Source organism: Myotis yumanensis, unplaced genomic scaffold, assembly GCF_028538775.1.
Source record: "Myotis yumanensis isolate MYYU_CA2020_CCGP unplaced genomic scaffold, mMyoYum1.0.hap1 SCAF_11, whole genome shotgun sequence".
NCBI classification, from domain to species: Eukaryota; Metazoa; Chordata; class Mammalia; order Chiroptera; family Vespertilionidae; genus Myotis; species Myotis yumanensis.
Genome location: NW_027223762.1, coordinates 42,399,129 through 42,425,996, shown reverse-complemented (window position 1 = coordinate 42,425,996; position 26,868 = coordinate 42,399,129). Strand labels below are relative to the sequence as shown.

Genomic DNA, 26,868 nt, shown 5'->3' with positions numbered 1-26,868 from the left:
CGAGATGAGAGACATGGGGGCAGGAAGGACATTCTGATTGTGCCCTAAACATGCCTGAAACTTCTTGTCCAAAACTGACTTCATGATTGGTACCGCCACTCATAAAGCCAGACAGTTGGGAATCATTTTGAATTTAACTCCCATCCCACACACCCCTGCCCCCTTCAGCCCTAACTAGTTAATCCTACAGGTCTACCAAGTCTAATCACTCAGTATCTCTAGAATCCACTATCTCCATGCCAGAGTTTTACAACAGCAGCACTATCAGTATTTTGAACTGGATAATTATTGGGGGCTGGAGGGCTGTCCTATGCATTAAAGGGTACTTAGCAGCTCCTGGAAGCCAGTAGCACCCTCACCCCCCAACCTTCACTCTTGACTATCAAAAACATCTCTAGACATTGCCAAATGTGCCCTGGGAGTGGTGGGGGAATTGCCCCTGGTTGAGAACCACTGCTCTGTGCTCTTGTGCAAATTTGGCCAGTCTTTACGCACACTCCGTTCCCTCTCTCATCTTTTCCACCCTTGCCCTAATCCTGCAACCCCTATTCATCCATCAGTGTATTATAATTGACGATCTACTTATGTCTCTTATCTCCTTAGTTGTGAGCTCTGGGAACCATGTTTATCTTGCTCAACATTGTATCTTTAGACTGTAGCACCCTGCCTGGTACACAGTTAGTATATACACTGAGTGGCCAGATTATTATGACCACCTGACATTTGTAGGCAAATTAGCCATACACTGCATCATATGGAATATGGAAGCTGAAGGCCTGCCTGTTCAAACACTTTGCTGTCTGCAGTTACCAAGATAAAACGTCTCCAATTCGCACAGGAACACAAGGATTGGACAGTCAAGCATTGGAAAAAAGTCATGTGGTCCGATGAATCACATTTCCAGTTGCATCATGCAGATGGCAGAGTGAGAATTTGGCGGAAACATCATGAAAGCATGCATCCCACATGCATGAGTACAATCCTTCAAGCTGGAGGGGACAGTGTTATGGTTTGGGGCATGTTTTCCTGGCATGATTTGGGCCCTTTAATTCGTGTGGAACAACATCTGAATAGCACAACATACCTAAGTATCCTTGCTGATCAGGTTCATCCTGTCATGTTGATGGAGTATCCCAATGGAGATGGCTTCTTCCAACAAGACAATGCGCCATACCACAGTGCTCGTATTGTGCAGGAACATGAGGGAGACTTTACCTTGCTTAGGTGGCCCCCACAATCACCAGATCTCAATCCAATTGAGCATTTGTAGGACAAAGTTAAAAGAGCCATCAGGCAGCTGGTTCCACAACCATCAAATCTCACAGACTGGACAGTGCTATTCATCAGGCATGGTGTCAGATTCCTCGCATCACCTTTCAACATCTCGTGGAGTGAATGCCAAGAAGAATCGCCGCAGTATTGAAGGCAAAAGGTGGCCCAACGAAGTACTGATGGGGTGGTCATAATAATCTGGCCACTCAGTGTATATATATATGAATAAAGGGCATGAATGAATGAATCACTTCTGCCCTGCCTTTCAGATATTCCCCAGTTGGCTGTTGGACTAATAAACCAGTCTTTAGAATGGCCCTCAGCAACTGGCTGGCCACACAGAGTCTTAAGCAATTATTCTTCACCATTTGTGATTACGGACCTTGTTGAGGACTGGGGGAAGATCACTAGACCTTCACCTCTTCAAAGGCCATAAGAACTATAACCTGAAGCCCACCCATGTGTACCCAGTGGATTCCCGTTTCTTAAGATAAGCCCTAAGCTAGAATTTTCCCAAGTCCAGTTTTATGTCCTTCTGTGTTCTTCCTTGCCTCCAGGATGAAGTTCTAACTCCAAAACTGCACATACAATGCCCTTCAACACTTGGCCTTGCCCTTCCAAGCCCTCTTCCCTCCCATCTCAGCATGCTTTCCTGCAGGCTCCCTCTCCCGTGACCATGTCCTGAAGCAGCCAGGCTCTCTGACAGCTCCAGACTTTCCCTCTACTTCTGTGGCCCAGCATACTTTGACCCGCTTAGTCACAGGGCCTATCCAACATTCTGCTCAGATCCGAATTGTTCTTTTTATTAAAAAAAAGTTTTTATTGATTTGAGAAAGAGAGGAAGGGAAAGAGAAATAGAAACATTGATGAAAGAGAAACATCAATATCAATCGGCTGCCTCCTGCACACCCCCTGCTGGGGATTGAGCCTGCAACCCAGGCATATGCCCTGGCCCAGAATTGAACCAGTGACCTCTTGGTTAATGGTCGATGCTCAACCACTGAGCCACACTGGCTGTGCAGATCATATTTGTTCTTGAGGTTCTCCTGCCCTCCCTACCCCAGGGCAGTGGGTGCCCCTTCTCTGCTGCTCCCAAAGGAGTAAAAATAATATACTTTTCAGAAGCCTCGGAAGGTTAGGAGTCATATGTAACTCACTGCTGTACCCTAGAACCTGCTTTCGGGCTGCCGTGTGGAGGATCTCATAAATGTTTGCTGGTCTCCTCACCATCCACTCCCTATTCCCCTTCGTGTTGCTTGGTGGCCTATACCAGGAGCAGCTTTCACCCCAACTCTAAGAATAAAACTGGTTTTAGACGCAGCCCACCCTGATGAGCTGAGAGAGAATGCAAGCTCTTGGTGACCTGGTTGAGGACTGAGATTTTGCTTCCATAAAGCCATTAAGTTCCCTTTACTGGTCTGAGTAATGTGTTCTATCACGTGCAACTCAGGACAGCAAGAAAAAGCAAATGAATGAATGGAAAAAAAATGAATGCGGGGACACAATCAGTATCCCCCAAAACTCTCTTAACCCAGCTGATAGCTGCATGGCGTGTGTTTATTTCCTCCTGCCTTCCTGTCCCTGGAAGAAAAGAGAACTTTCCTTCCAAGCTAACCCCGTTCTCTTCCTCTCCAGAAACTGGTCCCATGAATTATCCCACATTCTGTCTTGTGTCTTTGATCTTCCCTTCCCCAGTGGCTTCCTCCTCTCTACCTTCAGATATTCTCGGGTCTCCCCAGCCTCTCAAGCTCTCTCCACACCTCCAGAGACCACAGCCCTGCGTCTTTTCCCCTTTCTCCTACAGTCTCCTCTGTAGGAGGCTGGCTCTCAGGGCCTTGGCACAGGCATGCACAGTGGGTGTCAAGGAAAGTGCATCACCAGACTGACCTTCTCAGAAGAGCCTTGGACCCTGGTCCCTGCTCCGTGTTCTGTGTGAGGTGTTGCCACCTGGCTCCAGGGTTCTGTTGTCAAGGTCTCAGGACTTAGACACCCAGGTTCTCAGGCCCATGCAGAGCCTGGACACTGAGGGCCGCCGCCAGCCTGCCCTCTCCTGAAGAGAGAATCACTCAGCATTGGAGGTGTAGCTCCCTCTCCCAGGAGGGCCCAGGTCATCAGCCAGCCCTGTGCCAATCACTTTCAGCCCTGCCAATCAGGGGGGACCTGGCAGGGCCCCTGTCTAGATCTCAGAGTGCAGTCAAGACAAAGGCGTCTGGAAGGATCAGTTTGGGGCCTTGGTGTCTGGGCCAAGGGAGCAGGCTCACAGCGGGAAACAGGAGACGCTTCCTGGGTAACGGGAGAATGCGGCCAGCTGCGCTCCAGAGCTCCAGCCCTCGGGGCAGAGATGTTTTCATGCTTTTTGCTTTTTCTCTAAGTATGTTCCTGCTGCTCCCGTGGATTAACCTTGATTCCTGCAGAAGATGTCAGACCCATAGCAAATGCTAAGCTTCAGACCACAAGAAAAAGGTGTGTTCGTCCAGACCAGATCTTGAAAGAAGAGTGAGGAAGCAGAGGGAGGGAATCCCAAGAAATCCCAAGGCCAGCAGCCCGCCCTGTCTAGATAGCTTCTGGCCCAACCCATTCCTTGGGGCTCAATTTTCATAAAGTGGAACTCCTTCCCAAGTGTGACCACAAGGCAAAGGTAACTACTACCTAAGCCAGTGGTTCTCAACCTTCGGGCCCTTTAAATACAGTTCCTCATGTTGTGACCCAACCATAAAATTATTTTCATTGCTACTTCATAACTGTAATGTTGCTACTGTTATGAATCATAATGTAAATATCTGCTATGCAGGATGGTCTTAGGCAACCCCTGTGAAAGGGTCGTTCGACCGCCAAAGGGGTCGAGAACCACAGGTTGAGAACCGCTGACCTAAGCAAAGGGCACCTGGAAAGGGAAGAGGTGATGCCTGAGTGAGGAGGGAGGGAGAGGTAGAAAGTCCGGGAGACACAGAACACACTGGGTCTTTAAGCCTCAAAGCCCACCCTGCCCCCAAGCAGTCTTGCCAAAGGATTCACAGTTCCACTCAGAAGGCTGAGCCAGAGATGTCGCACACTCCACTCCCACCCCGCTCACGCAGACACATGCCTACACAGTCACACCCCATTCAGGTTCTAAAGAGATACACACACCAACACAGCTTTGAGGTTCCAACCATTTTATACTGAAATGCACATGGGCTGACCCAAAAAGGGTCGAACTGGGGGAGGAAGAAATGATGAAAGTGGGTGATCCCAGGGCTCGATGTTACCAACCCTTGGAGCATGTGCCAGTCCACCTGTCTGTCTGCCCACCCTGGCAGGACGGTCAGGCCTGGAGGTCTGGAGGAGCTCAGCTGAGCTGGGCAGAGGAAGCAGCCAGTCCTGGCCCAGGCAGTCCTCAGCTGAAGGGCTTCACCAGCTTCATGGCCGCATAGTTCTAGAGGAAAGAGGAGGCAGGGACACGTGATGACAGCTGCAGGAGGGACGGAGCAGGGAAAGGAGGCTCATCTACTCAACCACCTGCCTGCACTTCGCCCTCAGCACCCTTACCCCTCACTCAGCTCAACACCACCCTCCTGGTGCCCTTGCCAATCACACAAGCCAAGACCTTCCTGAAACTCTTCTGGAACCCTCCCAGTTGGGGGGCCACAGCTGCCTGAATTGCTCTGTCTTCTCCCCCTCAATCCAGGGCCCACTTCATGTTCCAACGACAGCCAAGAGGATTCTGACCACCCGGGCCTGCCCTGGCCTCTTCGTCAGACCGGTGGCCTGAAGGCATGGCCATGACCCTCGCCCCCTCCCACATGGACCCAGGGCTCACTGGCCACCATGCTCCTGTCCAGAAAGTAGAGAGAGAGAGTTGGGGGGCTGGTGTACGGGGATGACCCGCGATGCAGGCCAGCACCTGGGATGGGTCACCCCTGATTAGACCCTGGCTGCTGTAGGACTGAAAGGAATCTCCCACCCCGCTCCTCCCCCCAAACCATGAAAACACATACAACACAACACAGGGCTCCTAATTGGGACAGTATGTTCCTCAGCGCCGGCCCGGGAAAGCCAGCTCTGGAAACAAAGCCTTCCCGCCAGATCCGCTGCCTCCCCACGCTGGCCCTGCTCCCGCTGGCTGGGGGCAGCGGGAGGAACCAGACAGGCTGCCCTCCCTGTCCCCCTCCCAGGGGAACTTCCAAGAGGGTGGGAGACTAGACCAACTGGAGGGAGCAGCCCCTCGAAGTAGTCCCCTCCACCAGGCCAACTGCCCTCCCCCCAAGGCCAAAGAGCCAGGTGAAGGTCTTGGGCCACCAGGTGATGGAGCAACTTGGCCGGAGAGAAGCGAGATTTGCCCAGGTTGTAGCAAAGGCCCGTCCACAAAAACCAGTCTGCAGCCTCAGGCCCAGGCTGCCCCTCCAGCCCTGGACCTCTCACCTATGATTTGTCCCCCGATACGCCAGCCCTGGGAGAGGGATGGTGAAGTTGGTGTTTTAAAGAGGACAATTTTCAGAAGAACTCAAAGGAGGGTGATGGCCACTGCTAGGGGCCCCGGAGACAGGGGAGGGTTCTGACCAGGGCTAGTGGCAAAGTGCCCCTCTGCTCTGCCCACAGGGCCTGGGGTTAAGGCTGCTCTAGGGACAAGGAAGGAGCACTGCTCTAGGGCTGGAAGTGACTGAAAATCTTCTCTCCTACCCCCACCAGGCAGGGGCAGGCACTAGGCACAGTAAGGGTGGTGGGGATGTCACTCTGGCCCTGCCCTGCCCTCCCCTTAGCTCTTCAGGAGGACACTGGCTTGATGTGAAGGCCCCCAAGGAAGGTGAAAGGGCTCCCCTAACCACTATGCTAGCACAGCAGGTCAGAGCTGACCCAGTCCAACCCGCCCATCCTTATGCTGATGGGAGGACCCTGGATTTCTGGACTTAGACCCTCCTTTGTCACTTAGGCCCAGATGGTTCCCTCTGCTGGTCTCCACAGTCCATGTAAGAGACTGAAGGGATGGCTTTGTGGTTTTAACTACAAGAGGTGCAAGCTGCTAATATAGTAAGTCCTCACTCAACATCATCCACAAGTTCTGACACTTTAAGTGAAGCGACATATAACGAAACCAATTTTTACCATAAGCTGATAGAAACAAGAGTTAAGTTCCTCTGACATCACATCAACGTTAGAATGAAACTAGAGGCCCAGTGCACAAAATGTGTGCACTGGTAGGGTCCCTAGGCCTGGCGGCAATCAGGGCCGATCGGGGCCTTCGGGCTGGCGGTCGGAGCCTTCCTTCATTCCATGCTGCCCCCTGGTGGTCAGCGCACATCATAGTGAGCAATCAAACTCCCAGTCTCCCGGTCGAACTCCCAAGGGGACACTTTGCATATTAGCCTTTTATATATATATATATATATATATATATATATATATATATATATATATATATATCACTTTAAATTACATTCTCACACATGGAAAACCTGCTGGTGCATGGGCTCTCACCAGTCACTGTGGGAGAGAGCTCTCCACCCACCTCCTCCTCTGCAGGATTCACAAAGCAAAATGCACACAGGCAAGTTATTCCCAGAGCAGACTGCTTACTGTGGGCGTACTGCACTTGACCAGACTGAGGCTTACAGTGTCCCTGCATTAGGAGCCATGAACAGACTGCCCTGCAGCTCTGAGCCAGTCCCTTCCCTTCTCTGGCTGTCTCCTTCTTTGCCATTCAAATCAGGGTGACATGGCCCTGGCCAGCATAGCTCAGTGGTTAGAGGGTCTAGGGTTCGATTACCAGTCAAGGGCACACATCTGGGTTGCAGGTTCAATACCCTGCAACCAATTGATGTTTGTCTCTCATATAGATGGCTCTCTCTTTCTCTTTCTCTCCCTCTCCCTCTCTCTCCCTCCCTCCCTTCCACTCTCTCTAAAAAGCAATGGAAAAAATATCTTCAAATGAGGATTAAAAAACAACAACAACATATCAGGGTGATATGGAGTTGATTATGCCATCCTATTTTCATATCAGTTTGAAATTTTCATTTATAAAAATTTAAAATTGTTTAAAGAATATTAAAAGTCAGGCATCAGCCTGGTAACACTGTGGTTTCTTCAAAGTTTCAAGTTCCAGAGACATTGGGGGGACAGGGTAGGGGGCTGGAGCATCTTCAGGGATCCCCTGATGAGCTATGAGGACCAGGGAAGCCAAGACCAAGAATACAGCCCCAGATCCTCCTCTTTTGGGCGCGGCCCCATGGAGCTGGGGGGCAACAGCTGGCTTCTCACCAGGTGAAAGGGACCCCCATGTGCACTGTACCACGTGAGAGGGCCACCTCCTGTCTATCCACACACATCTTCCCCCAGGCCTACCCTCTGCAGGAGGAGGGACACACTGTGTCACTGTGCTCAGGTGGACAAGAGACCCTCTCCTGGCCCCAGGTCCCTTCCTCTGGACCTCAGCAGGTGCCATCCTCGCAAACAGAGGGACCTCCTCCTCTGTTCTGCCATCTACACCATCCCTTCCTGACCCAGTCCCACACCCTCCTCAGGAAGGTTCCCCATTCCCCCTACCCAGGGGCTCACCTACCAACCCTTTGGTTACATAGTGCAGGGGCTTGCTGAGGACAGCTATGTCTTCCCATCGACAGCAAGAACTGTTTCCCTTTTTGGACTAAGAGCTCCCTAAGGGTAGGACTTTGTCTACCAGACTGGGAACTCCCAGAGTAGGGGTCATGTCTCCCTCCTCAGACCATGGGCTCTGCAAGGACAGAGGCTGCATCTCTCCATCAGACTGGGGCTCTTTGAGGACAAGGACCGACGCTCCCTGAGACCAGGCTCTGCTGGAGGTCAAGAGCTGTGCCCCCCACATCAGACCAGGAGCTCCTCCAAGACAGGGCCTGTGCCTCCCCTGCCCGGCCTGCTCACCGGGAAGGCGTAGACAAAGATGCCCAAGAACAGCAGGAGGATGAAGAGAATGATGAAGAGGATGATGGTGCACCGGAACCGCCGCCACAGGATGAACTTCATCGTCTTGTACGGGGAGGTGAACCAGAGGAAGGAGGTGTCAGGGCGCCTGGAAGTGAGGTCCCAGAGGTCAGCAGGCAGACCTACCATGGCTGCTTTCTCCAAGTCCTGCTCCCAAACCACCCTGACCCTCCACCGTCAGCCCCCAGGCCCCGCCCAGCCTCGAGACCCAGTCCCTACCCCAGAACTCACCTGCACTCCCTTGTCCTCCAAGCCTTTGCTATAGTGTGAGCCCCACCCGAGCTGCCCTCCTCTTCATGGTGCCACCAAACCCTATACACCCTCAGGGGCCCCTTCTCTGCCACTCTGTCCAGGACACCTTCCCTGCCACCCTCTTTCCTTCCCGACCCAGGACTTAAAAGACTAGAGATTTGGGAGTTGGGCAGAACCTCAAGGGACTGTCACATTAAGTGAGCTATGGCCCAAGGAGCCCCAGATAAGCCAAGCCACCTGCCTAGATACACATGGCTGGTCCATGGGAAGTGAGCCCAGTTTCTCTCATAACCAAGAACCTCAAGACCTGCCCCAAGGTCAGCCTCACAACTCAATGAGCTTGCAGGATTTTGTGTCGCAATAATGGCCTTTTAACTACATGCCACTGGATCTCCTGGGCCTCTCTCGTCCTTCCAGCCAGATCCTAGCCATCCCAGGATGGCTCTCCCCACTCTGCCAGCCCCATGGCACTTAGAGCAGCCTGGTGATAAAGTGGGCTGTCTCTGCTAAGTCTGACTTGAGCCACACAGGCCACAGGGGAGGACCTAGCAAACGCAACCCTGACACCACCTCCCCCGGCTGTAGTCTTTCAGGCCCCAGTAACTGCCTTCAAGGCGTCTTCATCCACTTAGGGGCCTATGTGGTAGGGGAGATAAGGACCGGTCCCCCATTTCACAGAAGGGAAAATGACAGCTGAAAGACTGTTTAAAAGCCACACTGACACCAGGAGAGCCATGGACGACAGCTTGGTCAAGGGAAAAACCCTGATCAGGCTCCAGAGCCAATCAGATCAAGTGGGAGAATTCCAGCCTCACCACTTTCCTTACTCAACTTTGCTAAGACTGTTTCCTCACCTGGAAAATGAGATGATAATAACAACCCAGCAGAGAAGGTTCCACAGCACAGCCTGTACATGCCATAGGACAGCTTGCTCAGCACTCAGCCAACAGCTACCCAACAGTGCCCGCTTCCGGAACTAGCTGAGGAGCCCAGTGTTCCTGGAATGGCGTCTGTCACCTGCCCCCTAACACTGTGTGGCCCTCTCTGGGCCATGTGGGCATTGTGACCTTCTTAAATGTTTCATGACTTCTGCAATAGATGCCTCCTAGACCGTGGCTACACCTCCCAGCTCCCCTGGGCATCGGGGATCAGGGGCTTGGCACTGACTTTGGGTCCTCGAGTTTGGGGTTCATGTTGGGCTCATCCCGGCCCTGGCCAGCAGGTCGCTCCTCATGCTCACTCTCTGCTACGATCTCCAAGGTCATCTCCAGTTTGCCCTGTGGAGACAGAGGGACAGAGGCTCTGCCCAATGGCCGGGAGAGGAGCCATTGATGGAGGGGCCTGTGATGTAGGGAAGACACGGGCTGGACCCCAGGACAATAGTAAGAGTCACTTTATTTAATTTTTTTAGTGCTATTGGGTTGATTTGATCACAACAGCAGTAACTGCTCCTCGTAGAGCATTTAAAAACTACAGACATACACAGGCACGCCTTGTTTTATTGTGCTTTGCTTACTGCGCTTTGCAGATATTGCATTTTTTACAAATTGAAGGTCAGACCCTCCACCAGCAAAAAAGATTCCAACTCGCTGAAGGCCCAAATGATGTTTAGTATTTTTTAGCAATCAGGTATTGTTAAAATAAGGTAGGTACATTGTTTTTATAGACATAATGCTGTGGCACACTTAACAGACTACAAGATGGTGTACACATAGCTTTCATATGCACTGGGAAACCAAAAGATCCGTGTGACTGGTTTTGTTGTGGTTATTTGGAACCAAACCCACAATATCTCCGAGGTCTGCCTGTGCAGACGAAGGAGAACATCAGCGGTGCCTCCACTGTGTGGAGACACGCACCGTTCACAGTGTGACGCAGCAGAGCCAGTGTTCTCGGCAAATATATGAACTACCACACTGTGTACGCATACTTCTACGGCCTGCTTCTTTCACTGAGAAATCCATCCTATTTTACCGTGTAATTATATATTCTTTAAAGTTTGCTTCGTAGTGGCTGTAAGACATTCTATGGGATGGTTGGCCATAATTTGTTGTGTAAACTACTTATTTTGGTTCATTTAGGTTGTTTCCGACTGTGCAGTACTATAAATAATGCTGCAGCAAATACCCCAGAACCTATTTTTTCCCTTTTAGAGGGGTTATTTCTTTTGGAGAGATTTTTAGAAGTGGGATGACAGAGGACAAAGGCATAAGTATTGTTAAATCTCTTATTGTATGTACCGAATTGCTTCCACACCTGGTAGAACTGTGAGCACCCCAGCGGAAGTAAATGAGGAGCGTGTCTGCATCTTCACCAGAAGTGAGCATTTCTGGTTTTAAATCCTAATTTAATAGGCAAAAAGCTTTCACACTTTAAAATATGCCTTTATTTAATTACTATGGGGAGTCAACCTTTTCAGATGTTTAATGCCCATCTGTGCTTCTTTTGTGCATTACCGATGCATGCCCTTTGCTCATTTTTTTTGAGGTGTTCATTATTTCTTGTTAATTGTTATGATTCATTATACAACAAGGGTATTTTATTTCAAGGGCCACGTTAGGGGCTGGCTGGTGGCCTATATTTCTAAATAAAGTGTCAGGAATTCACTTCCTCTGCAGAGGAAGGACAGCTCACAGTCCCCTGTCACACCCCTGAGCAGACCTCTGGGCAAGAACAGTAGGACAAGGAAGGTCGCTTGTGGGGTCCTGCTCGAGTGAGCAAGGCAGGACCCCTGTCCACTGCAGGAGCCCAGGCCAGAGGGGTCCCAGCACACAGATCACTGTGAAGACCCAGGAGCCGGAGCACAAACAGGGTCATAGGGAGATAAGCACATCTTTAGATTTAAATAGGCTGCCCTGGTATGTGAGCCTCAAGGAGAGGAAGGCTGGGAGCTAGAAAGGGAAGACGGCTGGCGCCTTGGAAACCAGGGAGAGGGAGGACAACAGAGGTAGGCAGGCGCACATATGCTCTGGTGCCTCCACTGGCTGGTGCGGAGCAGACTTACCGCTAAGATCTTCTTCTCACCCTCCTCTGCCACACAGGGCCACCAGCCCTTCACTGTTTTCTGTTCAAAAAGGGACACGAACCACTCCGGGTGGAAAGTGTCATCCAGCAGGTCCAGGGAGCACTTCTCCGCCGTCTTGGCGGGCTTGGGCATGCGGTTGAGATCCAGCTGCAAGGAGCCTGTGGCAAAGAGGGGTTCCTTGTCGGAGGGTTTCTCGGTCACTGGCAGCGAGTCCCACCCAGGGGCGGGGCAGGTTCCACAAAACCCGCAGTTACCTCCTCAACCTCCATGGGCTTAGCCACAGGTCAGATCCCTCAAACTCCAGCTCCCCATCCATGCCCTCTTACTCCATCCATACAGCTTCCCATCCATCTACTCACGTACCCATATGCCCACTAATCTACCTATTGATTTGCCTTAAGAGAGCTCAACTATTCATCTTCCTATGCACGAATCCATTCATTATCTACATCTATCATCCATCCATTTTAAATTGTTTTTATCGTAGAAAAATCTATTTGACATAAAATTAGTCATTTTAATTCAAAATTGACCACCCCTAAAAGAAATAGCACACCCATTAGCAGCCATTCCCCATTCCCCGCTCCTTCCAAGCCTAACAATGTTGAGCCATATAGAATTTCCTATTGTGGACATTTCTTATCAGTGGAATCATAAAATATGTGTCACTTAGCCTGCTTTCAAGGTCCACCCATGCTGTAGCATGCATCAGCATTTCATCCTTGCTATGGCTGAATAATATACAATTGTATGGGTAGACCGCACTTTCCTGGTTAACTTTTATAGCTGTGATGGGACTGTTACAGTCCAGCCTGTTGGCCCCATACAAGGCCGTCCTCCTCCCCGCAAATCTCACTCCTGTGAGAACACGGTCTCTACCATATCCTTCGGCCCTGTGCTCCCTGCTTCCCAGTTCAGGGTTCAGCACACTTCTGCCCCCAAGAATCCTGTCTGGAACATGGAGACATGCTCACTCATTCGGTCATCACTCAGGCACAAGGGTGAAGAGTGTCTTGAGCCTCTCGCTGGCTGGGCTCAGTCTGCATCTAGACTGAGGGGTGGGGCGGGGGAGGGGTGGAAGGCATCCTGTCAAGCCTGATGCCTGCCAGCCAGCGACGGACAGCATATGCCTGCACTGCCTCAGCCTGTGTCTCCCTCTCTTCCTCGCCTGTCTGAGTCCTACCATCCAACGTGGTGCAGTGTCAATGCCACCTCTGCTGCTAGACCACCCTGCTGACCACGCTGGCACTACTCTGCATCATGGGTCTCACTCAGCACCAGGGACCAGGGACTCTGAGCTCCCTGCGAGCAGAAAGTAGGACTGCACCTCCTGCCAACCAGCCAAGAATGGGGCACACACACACAGAGGGGGCTCTGGGGTCGCCCCAATGTACAGAACGGTGCTGATGAGAAGCAGTGCTCACCCAGAAAGTCGTCAAAGGAGAACTTGTCATTGTCCCAGATCTGGAATACCACTCGCGCTGGGATTTTGCTCTCAGTCTTGTCCAGCCTCCAGAAAGCATCCTGGCCAGAGGAGGAGCAGAGAAGGAAGTGAAAAGAGAGATTAGAGAGAGGCTGGTCCCTTCCAGCCTGGACGGCTGCCTGGAGGAGGCAGTGTGGTGGGGCATCCCTTAGGGACTTGCCAGAGCCAGGTTCTGGTGGGAAAACTCATGAGACCCCAAAGAGCAGGGTACCATGCAGGCTCCCTTCACACAGGTGGCTCCTTGGATCCTCCCAATTCGCTGATTCGATGTTCTCACTCCCGTTTCACAGATGATGAAACAGGGGCTTGGAGAAGTTAAGCGTTTGCCCACGATCTGACAGCTAATAATAATAATAATAGTAATAGTAATAGTAATATGGCACCTCTTAGGCGCCAGCCCTTTACCACTATGAACTCATCTCTCTTTCCAATAACCTATCAGGGAGACACGCCTCGGTGCTGAGGAAAGCAGAGCAGGTACCATGTGAGTCACACCCCTGGGAAGTGGCGACCAGGGTCCACACCAGGCAGTCAGGTTTCAGAGTCCAGTTCACACCTCGAAATCCTGCTCTGCCCTTGTGATCTTGGGGACAGAGCGAGCTGGCTGGGAACTTGAGGTGCACCACCCCTGACACACTGCTATAAGGAGCTGACACTGGGGGGGCAGTGACCCCAGCTCCTTCCCCGCCATGCCAACCCACCCACCTCATCCCCTGAGAGCTTGTTCTGGGGCAAACCAAAGCCCCTGGTGCTGGCAAGTTCCCCGCCCTCCTGCGCTCCCCATCCCAGCTCCCTCGCACCAGGCAGCCTGAGTCTGTCATCTTGGGTTTCTTCCCAAGAGGCCTCACCGAGCCCCTGAAGGATGGGGACTGGGCACACCGAGGCCTGGGTTTACCTTGGGTCCAGACTCACTCCACCCAAAGCACTGCCACTGGGGCTTTCCTGCTCATGCCTGTCCTCTGTCCTCTCACTGTCGCCTCTCCCCAACAGTGGCAAGGACAGGAAACATTCCGACCAGCCTGCAGGTCATAGCAGGGGCCTAGACTGAGTCTCAGAGAGACAGACTCCATAGGGAGTTGGGGAACACGGCTGACCACACGTGGTTTGTCTGGCCCTGGGGGCCTCATACACACAGCCTCGCTGCCCAGTCAGGTTCATGCCTGCTGTGCGGCCACCCTGAGCCATGCAAACCCACAGAGCCCCTAAACCGGGACCATGACCTGAGCAATGGTCACCTCGCAAAGCACCCGGCCTCCGTCTGGACCGCGGCCTGACTTGGTGAAGGGGCTCAGTCCCCAGCTGGGCCCTGGCCCCCCCGCCCCTGTCTGGTGCCTCCCCCTTTTCCGGGCCTCGGCCCTCCTGCAGGTGCCTGCCTCCTCTGGCGGGGCTTTTATGGCCAGCACCGCAGGCCCGCCTGCACAGGCCGCCAGCAGCCTCCATTCCTCCGGCCGGCCTGGTTTATGGGCTCAGTAATGAGCCAGAGGTTCAAACAGCCCCTGGTGGGAGCAGCTGGGCTGGGGCTCCAGCCTGGGGAATGGCCCCCCAGGTCCCAGGCGCTCATTACGCTCCCGGTCTGGGCCCTTTTACTAGCTGTTTATTTGCAGGGTGGGTGCCTGACGCGCAGGCAGGCCCCGGTGGGTGTAGTGGGCTCCAGGTGGGGAGGCGGCCAGGGCGACCAGCGGTGGTTCAAAGCAGCCGGATGAAAGGAGACCTTGTACTTTACGACAGTCTCGTCTGGTTAATGGGGTCCCTGGAGGGCCTGCCTGCCAGAGGCCCTGAACCCCTCGGCAGAGGGCTGGCTCTGCGGCATGACCGAGGATCCCAGAGGCTGCTCAGTGCCCCCACACAAACCCACCCCGAGACTCAGGCCTGTAGCCCAGACCGGCTCCTTGGTGCCCCACTGTGTGCATGCTGCACTTGCCTCCCAGGGCCCTTTGCCCACAGAAGGACCTGGGTCAAGCCAGTTCTCCCTCACGCCCCTGGTGACCTCAGAATCCCGTGGGCTCTGTTTCTCAGCCTCCTCCAGCCCCCTCTCCGGGAGCCCGCACCACACGGAACGCCCGTTCCCCAGCCTTCCCCACTCCTGGTGCCTCTTCTGGACTCCCCACTCCCCTTCCTCCTCTCCACCCCACAGTCCCCATGGGCCTCTCATCCTCTCAGGGCTGGCCCAGGCTCTGCCACCAGGAGCCCGCCCAACTCTCTCCTCTTCCTTGCGGTGCCTGTAATTCAGGGATGAAACCCCATCATGGCCAGAATGGACCCACCTCAAATTCTCACCTAGCAACCCAGCTGGGCCCTCAGAAATTCCGGGTAACCCTTCTCCGTACCAGCAAGGAGCCCGTTCTCGCTCCCTCTCTCCCTCTTCCTCTCCCTCACTCAGGATAATAGCTACTTCCAGCCTTTTCCATTTGTCTCACATCACCTGCCACAGTAGCAGGAGATTCTCTCTCCTCCTACTTTGTAGAAAATGCAGAAGCCTCTGCGTCCTGCACCTTCTTGCTGACATCCCCACCTGTCGCAACGAAGGGGTTGTCCCGCCTCTCATCTGAGCAGGCCTATCGTGTCTCAGCCTCAGTTTCCCACGACGCCTACCCCCTTTTAGGGCTTGGTGAGCACCAGAGCTGGTGGGCAGGATGCCATGGCCCTCCCTTCCCCATTCCCAGCCCCCACTCCGTCTGTCCACAGCAAACTGTTTGCTTGGTTTAGAGCCCTCCCCCCCAAAGGCAGCATTTGCTTTGTTATGGAAACCTCGTGATAGACAAGCACACTGAGCAAAGGCTGACAAGATCAAAGCTACACATAGGCTAGGCCTTCCTGGCCTGCACAGAACCAGGGCTGTAGCTAAATTCTATTTCCTGGCAGGCACTATGCAGCAATCTCTGGGTGAAAAAATTCATTTAACCTTGTTTAACCCATATTTTCTTCTGTTTGACGGCTTCAGAGTGCTCCACAGAACATTCTGGTTTCTCTAGAATGCATACAATCCTGTGTGTCGAGTCGGGAGGGGGGTCATGTGGAAGGGATGTAATGAAGAGAATTAGGAAGACAAGTCGGCTGAGGTACATTATTATTTCCCTTCTTTAAGCCACTCAGCCCCTCAGGAAAGAAAGGGGAGTCAGGGAACCTTTGCAGCTTGAAGCCTCGAGCTACCTCTGGAAGGAAATCGGACCAGCAGAACCGAAATACCAGAGAGGTATTTACTATGTCAAATAGGAGAGAACCTTGATTCTAGGTGCTCTCCACCTCCAGTCAGCCTGGCTGCGAGCCCTCACTGCCCACAGCACCTCCTCGCTGTGATCTGGGTCTGCTTGCTAAGGGCAGGTGTAGAGCCACCAGGAAGGAGTGAGGGGACAACTCTTTACTCCTATTTCAAGAGGAAAGCGCAGATAAGAGCTCCCCTGGAAGATGCTGAGACACAAAGAGCAGAGGTCCTGAACCCACCCTTCCCTCTGGCTGTTGCTGACGGCTCTCCCGGGTGCCTTCAGTCTGGGGTGAGAGAAGGGAGGTGGAGAGAAAAGAACAAAAACTCTGAGGCCTGGAAGGGCAGAGTCACTCCCTAGTGACTGTCCAGCTTGGACAATAAGCACAGGCACCAGATGGGGAAATGTAGGACACTAGGTAGCAGGAGGAACCTAGCTAAGCAACACCCAATCCTATGGACGACCCGATCCATCAGCCAGGTAGGCACGCCCTTGGGAAGCTCCACAGCAAGCATGTCAAACTTGCGGCCAGAGAGTTCAACATGCTTGCACAAGGTCTGCCCCACTGCCCTGATCATGGCCATACTGGTTTTGCACCCAGACCCCGTGACCCTTCCTCTTGGTTTATCTAGGATTCGGAGAAAGGCAGTGGTTTTAGGATTTGGAGTTAGCTACATATGATGGTTTTGGCACCAGTGTGGGGTGGTTGTGGGATGGTGGCAATGCCAGCAATGGCAATGATGGTGAGAGTGGAAGAAGTAGTGGGATGGTGTGGTGACGTTGGGAGTAAGGGGACAATGGTGTGGTGACGTTGGGAGTAAGGGGACAATGGAGAATGTGACACTGGAAGTGAGGGGACAATGGTGTGGTGACGTTGGCAGTGAGGGGACAATGGTGTGGTGATGTTGGCAGTGAGGGGACAATGGAGAATGTGACACTGGAAGTGAGGGGACAATGGTGACGGTTATTCTGCAATGATGGCAGTGCTTGTTCCAGTGGGGAGAGGGGGCACTGGGGCGGAGGGGTATGACTATGGCATGCCAGTGCTGGTAGTGCCATCACCCTGACATTAGAAAGCCCAGGAGCTAGCACCTTTGGGGACAGGAACAACACTCACCTTCTTGGTGACGGTGCAGACTTGCTCAGCTGGCAGGTAGTCGAAGGGGAACACGAACCGCCAGTTAAAGCTGCCTTCGCCTCCCAGGGACCGATAATGCACGTCCGTCTTCTGCTTGTGTTCCTCAAAGCCAACCATCCAACTGGACACACATATTTTAGAGAACATTTCTAACTAAGGTTTCCACCACAATATGCATCCTCACCTTGGGCAAATGAGGCATTAAGAAGGTACATGAACTTGGTAAACGATAAAGGAGAAATCATTCTCAAGAAATCTCCATGCTGTACCAACGATGTCACAAACTTTTAAACTTTCTCTCGGCAGACATCGTCAACCCCAATATTAATGTGGAAGAAGAAATCTAGTCGGGAAACAACTCCCCAGAGGCAGAGGTTACACCCTTAAACCCTCCTTCCTTTCTTTCCCTCCCCGTCTCTACCCTAGAGCCCCGTTCCCAATGGGGCGGCACCGTGGGGCTGGGATGGGTGGGCAGGAGGAGGACTCCCTACCCTTTCACATAAATGTCGCTCATCTTTTCCCCCGTGAGGCTGAGGTCATCCAGGATCACATCCTTGGTGTTCCAGACAATGCAACGCAGGAAAAACCTGTGGGGAAGAAGAATTATTCACATCACATGGATCTCCCACCAGTGGGGGAGAGGTCTTTGACTGAGAAGCCAAGAAGCCACCTTGCCCAAGAAGACTTGGATGCTTGCCTGGCTGGACAAGACTGGTATCCTGTGGCCCGGGTGGTCCAAAGCCCAGCCCAAGAACAACCTCCTTGTCCCACCCAGGTTGGCGAGAACCATCCCACCACCCTGCTCAGCTCTAAGCCTGTGGCTGGAGCAAGTCACCTTTTGGCTCTCCGTGGGGTGATGTTGAAGGGAGGTCCAGGCCGCCCCAGGGCCTTTGGAAACAGGTCAATCCACATCTGCAGCTTCCCCTGAGGAGACATGACCCTGTTCTCTCACATCCTTTTCATTCAACCAACATCTACGACCATCTGCTCTTGGGGCACATGACAGAGAAAATCCAGGCCCGGCCATGGAGAGGCTCACCACCCCATAGGGGAGGTGCCCCAAGTGGGACCACAGGGCCAACTGCAAAGGTGAGCCCACTGGTCCACAGGCTGATGACTTGGGTCTGTGCCTGGGGGTCAAGGGTCAGGGAAGGCTTCTCAGAGATGGTGCTATCTGAGCTGAGACTCAGTGTGCCAGATGGAAAAGGGGAAGAGGACATTTCAGGCCAAGGGGATGGCATGCTCTAAGTCAGTGATGGCAAACCTATGACACGCGTGTCAGAGGTGACACGCGAACTCATTTTTTTGGTTGATTTTTCTCTGTTAAATGGCATTTAAATATATAAAATAAATATCAAAAATATAAGTCTTTGTTTTACTATGGTTGCAAATATCAAAAAATTTCTATATGTGACACGGCACCAGAGTTAAGTTAGGGTTTTTCAAAATGCTGACACGCCAAGCTCAAAAGGTTCGCCATCACTGCCCTAGGGCCTGCAGGTAGCCAGAGGAGGCCAGGCCCAACAGGTGCCCTGGAAGGCCAACAGTGGTGACACTCAGACTGAGGAGGAACACCCTTAAGAAGGGGCTGACCAAATCCTGGGGTCCCCGGTGGTGCCTCTGGGATGTCCATGTTGTCCTTGGGGTGGTGCTAGCTTAAGGCTGGGGACTCTGAGTCCTGATGGTTGACACCCTACCTGCTCAATGTCTGGCTGGAGGGGGCTGTAGAGGGGCCGAGACTCCACATGCTCAGGGACTAGGCCTTGCTGCTGGAGGACGTGCAAAGCCAGACGCTCCTCCACTGGGCCCAGGTGTGGGTTCGGGACCCTGCCAGCCTCTGCCACAGAGAGAAGACAGAAACGTTGCTGGGGCTGAGTGAGCAAGATATAGGGCAACCTGTAGTCCTAGGGATGCCCCTAACCCCAACAGCCTCACACAAGCCCAGACATACTTCTGGTCCCCACGTCTCACCCTCTATAGGGGAAACCTTGCTATCCCTGGGCTCCAGGCTTAAACTCCAGATTCCCCATTGCTATCATTCCTACCAAGCCTCTTCTATAAAGCGCTTCGTCCTCTTTCCCACCCATTCAAATCCTGCCTGCCCACCAAAACCTACCCCTTCCAAGAAGCCCTCCCTCCCTGACTACTCTGAACTCTGAGCCTCAGTAACCTCTATTCCCAAATTGGGCATCTACATGCTCTTAGTGCTATTCTCTGCTTCATGCAAGCTGTTCTATTAGTAGCAGTAGCTAAAATAATAGCAATAACAGCAAACACTTATAAAGCAGGAACCAGGCACTGTTCTTCACAGATATAACAGGCTGAATCCTCATAATAACCCTAGAAGGTAAGTGCTACTATTATCCCCATTGTACAGATGACAGAAATGAAGCACAGAGCAGTCGCCCAGCTGGTCAGCAGGGCGGCTGAGACCACACACTCACTTAGGGAAAGGTGCATGACTGGACATGACACTCCCTCCCCTTGTGCTTTCCAGGGGGAGCTCCATCCTACCCAGGACTGGCGCTGGACCAAGTGAGGACTCAGGGATGGTTCTGACCCTGACAAGCCTGGCCAACCAGCCAGCAACTTGAACTTGGAGCTCCCATGAGACACCTTGACTGGAGGCTGGAGATTCTACATATCTACACACACATACACACACAGGTATGTATACTCAGGTGTGCCCATGTTCAGTCTCGTGCACACACACACACACACACACACACACAAACACATACACACATGTTCATTCATCAAACCTGTCCTGTCCCCTTTAATAGGTGCCACTAGGGAAGCAGTAGGGCATCACAGGAGGACACCGGTCCAGGAACCAGGCTCTGCTCCTAACTGGCTGGGTGATTTGGGCAGGTCATTAACCACTCGAGGCCTCAACAGCCTTATCTGCAAAAACAAGCTAATGCGAGTCCTCACCAACTCTAGCTTTCTGGCCTTCCTTTCCTACCAATGTATGACCATGAGTCCTGGCCCCTGGGCTAACGCTGCTCACAGACCAGAAGAAGAAAATGAGACCACCCCTAAAACAGATGCACATTCTAAGAAAAAGAGAATGGGGCAGGAGCAGGGCCTGAAGGAGAAGGCCTGGCTCAGCCATGACCTGGGAGTCAGCAAAACAGAACTAGAAGGAGGGGATTTGGGTGGGGTAGTCAAAGCCACTGTTCCCCTTTTCTAACCTCAGCACCAGCTCTGACATCAGACATCTCTGAAACCAGCAGGAGCGAGGGGCCAGCTGGGCCTATACATACCACCAGGGAGTCTGAGCTGCTCCGGGTGGGCAACGCAGGCCTATGGGCACCTCGACATGCAGGAAGCAAGTAGTGGGATTCTCAGGCATGAGCATTAGGGTGCAGGTGCAAGGTGGGGACTGCAGGACTTCCTGCCTGCCCTGTGGATGCTTTAAGTGCAGGATCTGTGAGTGGGGGCTCAGAATGGACCATCAGGGACAAGTGGGCTAGTGCGACTCAGGTAGAAAACTGTTTCTCAGTGCGCTGTACCCCAAGCCCAGATCAAAGTCTGACTCCCCAAAGCCAGAAGCAGACTGATCCTAACCATGACCCTGACCACGGCTTCAGACTCACCCCTGCTCTTGCCTTCAGAAGGGCCTCACCCTGGCATTGAACTGAGCTCTGACCTTGGCTCCAACTTGACCTCTTATTTTTACAGAAGGGTCACAGGCAAGTACTGATCCCCAGAGCAACAAGCCCCTCTGTGCCGCCCTGGAGGATCCCAGATCTCACCCTGCTGATGTGGGTTGCATCCATTTGGCCCCTTTATGACAGGAGGGGGCCAACAAGAGAGAAGGAGACAGAGGAAGAGTCCACAGGTTTCCTGGCCAGTGGGCAGCTCACCTATTTCTTCAATGGTGTATTCTTTATCCTGAAACATCACGCGGTCTGCCTGGTACACGGGGCCTTTGACTCTGTGCTGCTGGCAGAACAGGTGGAGGAGCTGGGAGGGGCGGAGCTGGTCCCTCCACTGGTTCGGTCCAGAGCTGGGGCCCAAACACAAGGCAAAGATGAGATGCTCTAGGACACTGATGAGGGCAGGGGGCGTGCGGTGACTTGTGTACCCACATGCACAACATCACCCACCCTTCCCTTTACAGCGGGCACCCCATCGGGTCATTCCCTATGCCTGGGGATCTCCACTTTACAGACAGAGAAACTGAGGCCCATAGAAAATAGGACTTGTTCAAATACATACGCACAGAATCGGAACTTAGATGTTTCCAATTTCCAGATTTAGACAATCAGACCCAAATAAGAGCCAAGTTGGTAGGAAGCGGGCGGGGGCTGTCCACACATGACTTCACCTAACATAAATCCCCTCAGGGTCCAGCTGGGGCCCATGTGTCCCACTGTCTGTCTGCCTCTCCAAGCTCTCCTTTCCTCTTTCCCTCCCCAGGCCCTTAAGGAGAACTGGATCATAACAACAGGATGAAGAGCAAGGTTCTTAGAGTCAGACAAAGAGACTCAAATCCTCTTCCCACCACTTAGAAGCTATAACGTCTCCGGGCCTCCGTTTCCTTATCTGTGGAGTTGGCACAAGACCCAGTTGGACTGAGTGAGAGAACACCGGTGAGCTGGCACACAGTACGTGCTCAGTGTCCAGGGGGTGCGACTGTTGTCAGAGAAGCAGCCTGCCCCTGTGCACCTACACACAGTAGGTCTGTGGGAGCCCACAACGAGCCCCAAACTTGGACAGCAGCCTGTTCTCCAGGTCGATGACCGTCTCCCCGATCTTTTCGTCCTTGGAGAGGAGGTCGTAGTCATAGAGAGTGATCTTCAGGTCCTTCTCCAGAGGCAGGGTGCAGGTCAGCTCGAACATCCTGCAGGGGTGGGCGCAGATGTCAGACAACGCCCGCCCCTTCATGTCACTGGGCACCGTGGGAACTCAAGAGGGTGGCAAGGCTCGAGGAGGATCCTGAAAGCTATCCCCACCTCTTCCTCCCCTCCCAGGAATGGCCCTGCAGTCCTCCCTCCTTGGGTCTCCAGTAGCTTTTAACACACACCACCCACAGCACTCTGCTGGTACCGGGCCGTGTGTGTGTGTGTGTGTGTGTGTGTGTGGTTTTCCCAAATAACCTGGGCTGGGCACACAGCACCCATCTGATAGGCCACAGAATGAATGAATAGTTGAAACAGGACATTAAAACGGAAGTTCCCTGCAGGCCAGAGAGGCGAAACGCCAGAGCAAGGTGCCAGAGCTCTGGAGTTCACCCAGGGGTGGCCTGGGACCCGCTTTCAGGACTCTTGGGGCTTCACACCTGCTTCCGGAGTAGGATGGAGAGAGGATTTGTGAAGACATTTTTGGAGAGAGCTCCTGCTATGCTGAGACCGCCACCCCACATGGGGATCAAATGTGGAGGTGTTGGCCCTTCTCCCCAGTGAGTTCTCTGAGGAGGGAGCCAGCCTGGCACCGATGCACACTCGCACACTCGAGGAAGAGAAAGAGCTTGTGGCCGAGAGGAGAGAGGGGCTCCACTTGGGAGGAGCCACATTGCTCCCATCTTGGCTGGACCACCACAAGGCCAGGCTGGAGCCAGTTCGAATCCTGCCCCTCGGGAGTTGGGGCTCCAGCAGTGAGACTGTGGAGAGGCCCACTGAGAACCAGGGAACGGAGGCCCCCAGCTGAAAGGGCACAGTATCTGCCACATCCCAGGAGCTGCAGTGGGGGAACCGGGCTCTCTGGAAAGCACCCACCAGAAAATAAATCAGCTTTAAACATCAGACACCCAGAGGGCACCAGGAAGCCAGGATGGGGAGAGGGGCCCTCTGCTCTGACACTTCCCCTAGTCCTGGCCCTGAAGGAATCTGGAACCCCAGTGCTAGCCAGAGGGCGAGGAAGAGACACCCGGCAGAGAGGCAAGCCACACACATCCACATGCTGTGCACAGCTGTACCCAAGGTAGACCAGCTGGGAGAGGGGCACCACTTCCCTCCAGCGATCCAGGGTGTTTATAATCACACATGAATGGGCACTCTGGTTACCAACTTGAGACCGTGGGCTTATGACAAAGCGCATTGTCTAAACATGAGCAGAAAGTTGCCTGGTTGCCTGCCTGCCACAGTTTCCACTCAAGGAATGAGGAAGACAACCCACAGAATAAATGTTTACAGGACACCAGCAGACAAAAACAAATGTGCTTTGATTATATCTCTTGAGTCGTGCTTGTTCGACACATGGGTTATAGAGAGAAAGACTTTCTGCTGGGACCGGAGGGAGGCTTGAAACCCCAGGCAGACCAGCCTGGCCATGCAGTGGGGAAGGTGGGGGAACAAAGTGGGAGAGTTGTGTTTCTATACTCACTCCCTGACCTGGGCCTGGTCCCAACCTCCACCCCACCTCACCCCCACATGGCAAATAGGCCTGATCTGCCGATCGGCCGCCCATGAGCCTGTGCCCCCATGCTGGCCACTGGAGCTCACCAAGTAGAGCCCCCGCCCCCATCTTCTCTGCAGCCCTTCCTCCAATCCCAGCTGGGGATGGCTCATCACTGCCAAAGACTGTTTCACCTCCAAAAATGGCACTTCCCCAGGCTCACTGGGCCCCTGCTGTTGGGCTGAGTGACTACAGCTAACTTGGTAGCTACCAGTCTGTAAATCCAATGTGTCACTTAACAATATCAGAACACCCCGCCATCTCCTACAAGGGCTAGAGAAATAGCTGCCGACCCCCCTCTGTGATTCTCCTTTCTTTAGCCTAAATAAGCTCACACCCAAAGAGCAAGCACATCAGGATGTCTGGGAGCTGCAACGGGACTGATCTTTCCTTTCCTTAGGTTTCAAGAAGCACCTTACTCTCTTGAGTTCACATCCTTCCTCTGTCTCAGCGGTTCTCAACTTGTGGGTCTCGACCCCTTTGGCGGTCAAATGACCCTTTCACAGGGGTCGCCTAAGACCAGCCTGCATATCAGATATTTACATTATGATTCATAACAGTAGCAACATTACAGTTATGAAGTAGCAACGAAAATAGTTTTATGGTTGGGTCGCAACATGAGGAACTGTATTTAAAGGGCCAGAAGGTTGAGAACCACTGCTCTATCTAATCACTACAGACAAAGGTGCAGCCAAGAGGGTAATCGCTAAACGTAATGAGGGATCCTGGATTAGACTCTGGAACAGGCAAAGGACATTAGGGGGAAAACTGCCAAAATCCTAATAAAGCCTAGAGTTCACCAATATCAATTAACTGGTTTTGACAAATACACCATGGTTTGGTAAGATGTCAACAGTGGGGGAAATTGAGTGAAAGGTATACAGAAATTGTACTATCTTTGTAACTTTTCTATAAATCTAATATTATTCCAGTAGAAAAGTTAATCTTAAAAAAAGAGACTAACTAGCAAATGCATGCTTTGGGTTCCTATTTAGATTTCTGATCTTTGAGGTAATTGTTTACGGCTTTAACTAGGAGTTTCTGCCAGGACTCAAGCCTTTAGTGCACAATGAGGAAATAACTGAGGTTAACCCACCCCCACCCCCCCACCCAGACAGCCAAGACTTAGGGAATACAGCTCTGCTCCAGGAATCGGGGACTTCCCAGAGGCAGCCACGTCTCTGCCAAGGGGCTGTGGGTTATCCAGACTGGCACCTCCACCCCAAGATCCAGGCTGCCCCCAACTTACTTTCCAAACACAGGCTCCAGAGTACAGGGGATGTAGTTATCCTGGTCACTCACCGATTTCTTCCCTATGGAAATCTTGACGTAAGGATCACACTGAAAGAGGAGACAGAAAGATTTTAGTGAAATTACTTCCCCAGCATATCTCTGAGGCCTCTTCAGTCCTCTGCCTCCCGATGGGACTAGGTGGCCAGCCATCAAGGAGCTGTCATCCTGTCATCCTGCCAGGCCAGGGACCTGCACGCCATAGCACTTGGCCCTGAGGTGGGCTTCTAGCCACAGTCCAGCAGTGGACATGGGGTACCTGAGCCCTCCATGCCCCCAACCCACTTCCCCACTGGCAGAAGGGGGGTGGGGGCCAGGCTCATATCCTCATAAGCATACCAGTTTGTATGATATATGTGATTGGGCCAAGCTGGGGTCCTCTGTGTGACCTCTGCTTCAGCAGATGGAAAAGGAGAGAGATGGCCAGACTTTGTCAGCCAAACCCAGCCCCAGTGGCCTTCCCTGAACGCTTCCTATAAGCAACAGCATCCCCTCCACTAGCTGCCAGGAGCCAGGGCCGGAGAGTTCTCACAGTCATTCTTGGCATCAAGAAGTCCTGAAGTGCATGAGCTGATCATTGGTCACTAGCACTTCTTGGAGGCCCCTGGTAGTGCCTGTTCCGGGGATGGTTCCATTCTGCTGTGTGACCTCCCAGAAGGACAGGGGCAGCCACGACTTCTCACCTTGAAAACCTGGACTCCAAGGGTAGGACACTAGGCCTTTACCCACAACTTCAAGGACACATGCTAGGCCTACACCCATCTAAGGGGTCAGGAGAGGACCTTAGCCTCATACATCAAACTCCAATCACCCCCACGACTGCCTCTTCTCTTCCCTCTTTCTCTCTCTTTCCAACTTAACTCTGCCTCTCCCCCACCAGCTCCCCACAAGTCCAGACCCCTGCCCTCCTTCAAGTTCCCCTCTTTCATTCAGGGCCAGGACTAGAGAGAGGTGATGAGGTGCTTGCCTCAGGCGTAAAATTGAAGGGAGGGCCAAAAAAGCTCAGTCATCAAGATAAGCAATATTTTAATGAAATATTTAAAAAATTAAAATCAATGCCAACAGTCCATGGTCAACAAAATATCAAAAGTTTAAATAAATACAGGATCAGTATTACTGCTTTTTCTTTTAGCCCCAGGGCCCATCATGGCATAGCAGAACTGCTGATCCTGCACCACTTATCTCTCTCCCCCACCATCGAGAGTCCTACAAGACAAGTCCCAGCCTACACCTTCAAGGCTGCCTATCCTTATGCCTTATCCTTGTGCTAAATGTACTCTAAGAAGTCTTCTGGAGACCTTCTGCAGAGGTTTTTGATGCCTCCTAAAATACTATTTTCTCCTCCCTCCCAGCCTATCAAAACTCCATCAATCCTTGAGAATCCTATTCTTTCGGAAGCCTTCCTCATTATTCCAATGTCTTGTACTGACTTGGGCCTTTTCTGAACTCCTAGAGCACTTGGCCCTTGATAGAACTCCATCCAGCCACATCTCAGTTTTGTATATTTGTCTGGTTTCCCTGGATTGCTGTGAACTTCCTAGGGCAGAGGTGTATCCAGATTCTGTAGCCCTTTGTGCCTCTGAGTGCAGGTGAGAGCTCTACAAATGTTACCTTCCCATTGGGGTCCTTGGGCTGCAGGCCAAATGCTTGGATAATATAGATGCGGACCAGGCACTCCTGGGGCCCCTGGGCAGCCAGCTGGTGGAACTGTCTTGGGGGTACGGGGATGGATGGGTCTTCTGGGAGGGGATAAATTTTGAAAAGGCCCTAAAAAGAAGAAGGAGTCAGGTTTTATTTTTATCATCATTGTCACCAATACAATCCCCACTATGTGCTGGGGTCCAACCCCAGCAGGTCCAGGGGTCCCCAAAGG

At 52.6% G+C, this 26,868-nt stretch overlaps 1 protein-coding gene across 19 annotated transcripts in view; it reads right to left on the bottom strand.

The window, feature by feature from the left end:
• Nucleotides 1-4,419: 4,419 nt before the first annotated feature.
• Nucleotides 4,420-26,868, bottom strand: part of DYSF (dysferlin) — a 200,321-nt gene continuing 177,872 nt past the window's right edge. For all 19 annotated transcript variants that reach the window (XM_070429442.1, XM_070429443.1, XM_070429449.1 and 16 more), the window contains 13 exons: nucleotides 26,607-26,762; nucleotides 24,955-25,046; nucleotides 21,982-22,152; nucleotides 21,173-21,315; nucleotides 19,001-19,140; nucleotides 18,139-18,227; nucleotides 17,795-17,890; nucleotides 17,283-17,424; nucleotides 12,907-13,006; nucleotides 11,462-11,640; nucleotides 9,625-9,734; nucleotides 8,146-8,293; nucleotides 4,420-4,687 (listed from right to left, as the gene is read on the bottom strand). In XM_070429442.1, coding sequence (XP_070285543.1) covers nucleotides 4,649-4,687; nucleotides 8,146-8,293; nucleotides 9,625-9,734; nucleotides 11,462-11,640; nucleotides 12,907-13,006; nucleotides 17,283-17,424; nucleotides 17,795-17,890; nucleotides 18,139-18,227; nucleotides 19,001-19,140; nucleotides 21,173-21,315; nucleotides 21,982-22,152; nucleotides 24,955-25,046; nucleotides 26,607-26,762 — 1,605 coding nt within the window. In that variant the 3' untranslated portion in view covers nucleotides 4,420-4,648. The remainder of the gene's footprint in view (nucleotides 4,688-8,145; nucleotides 8,294-9,624; nucleotides 9,735-11,461; nucleotides 11,641-12,906; nucleotides 13,007-17,282; nucleotides 17,425-17,794; nucleotides 17,891-18,138; nucleotides 18,228-19,000; nucleotides 19,141-21,172; nucleotides 21,316-21,981; nucleotides 22,153-24,954; nucleotides 25,047-26,606; nucleotides 26,763-26,868) is intronic.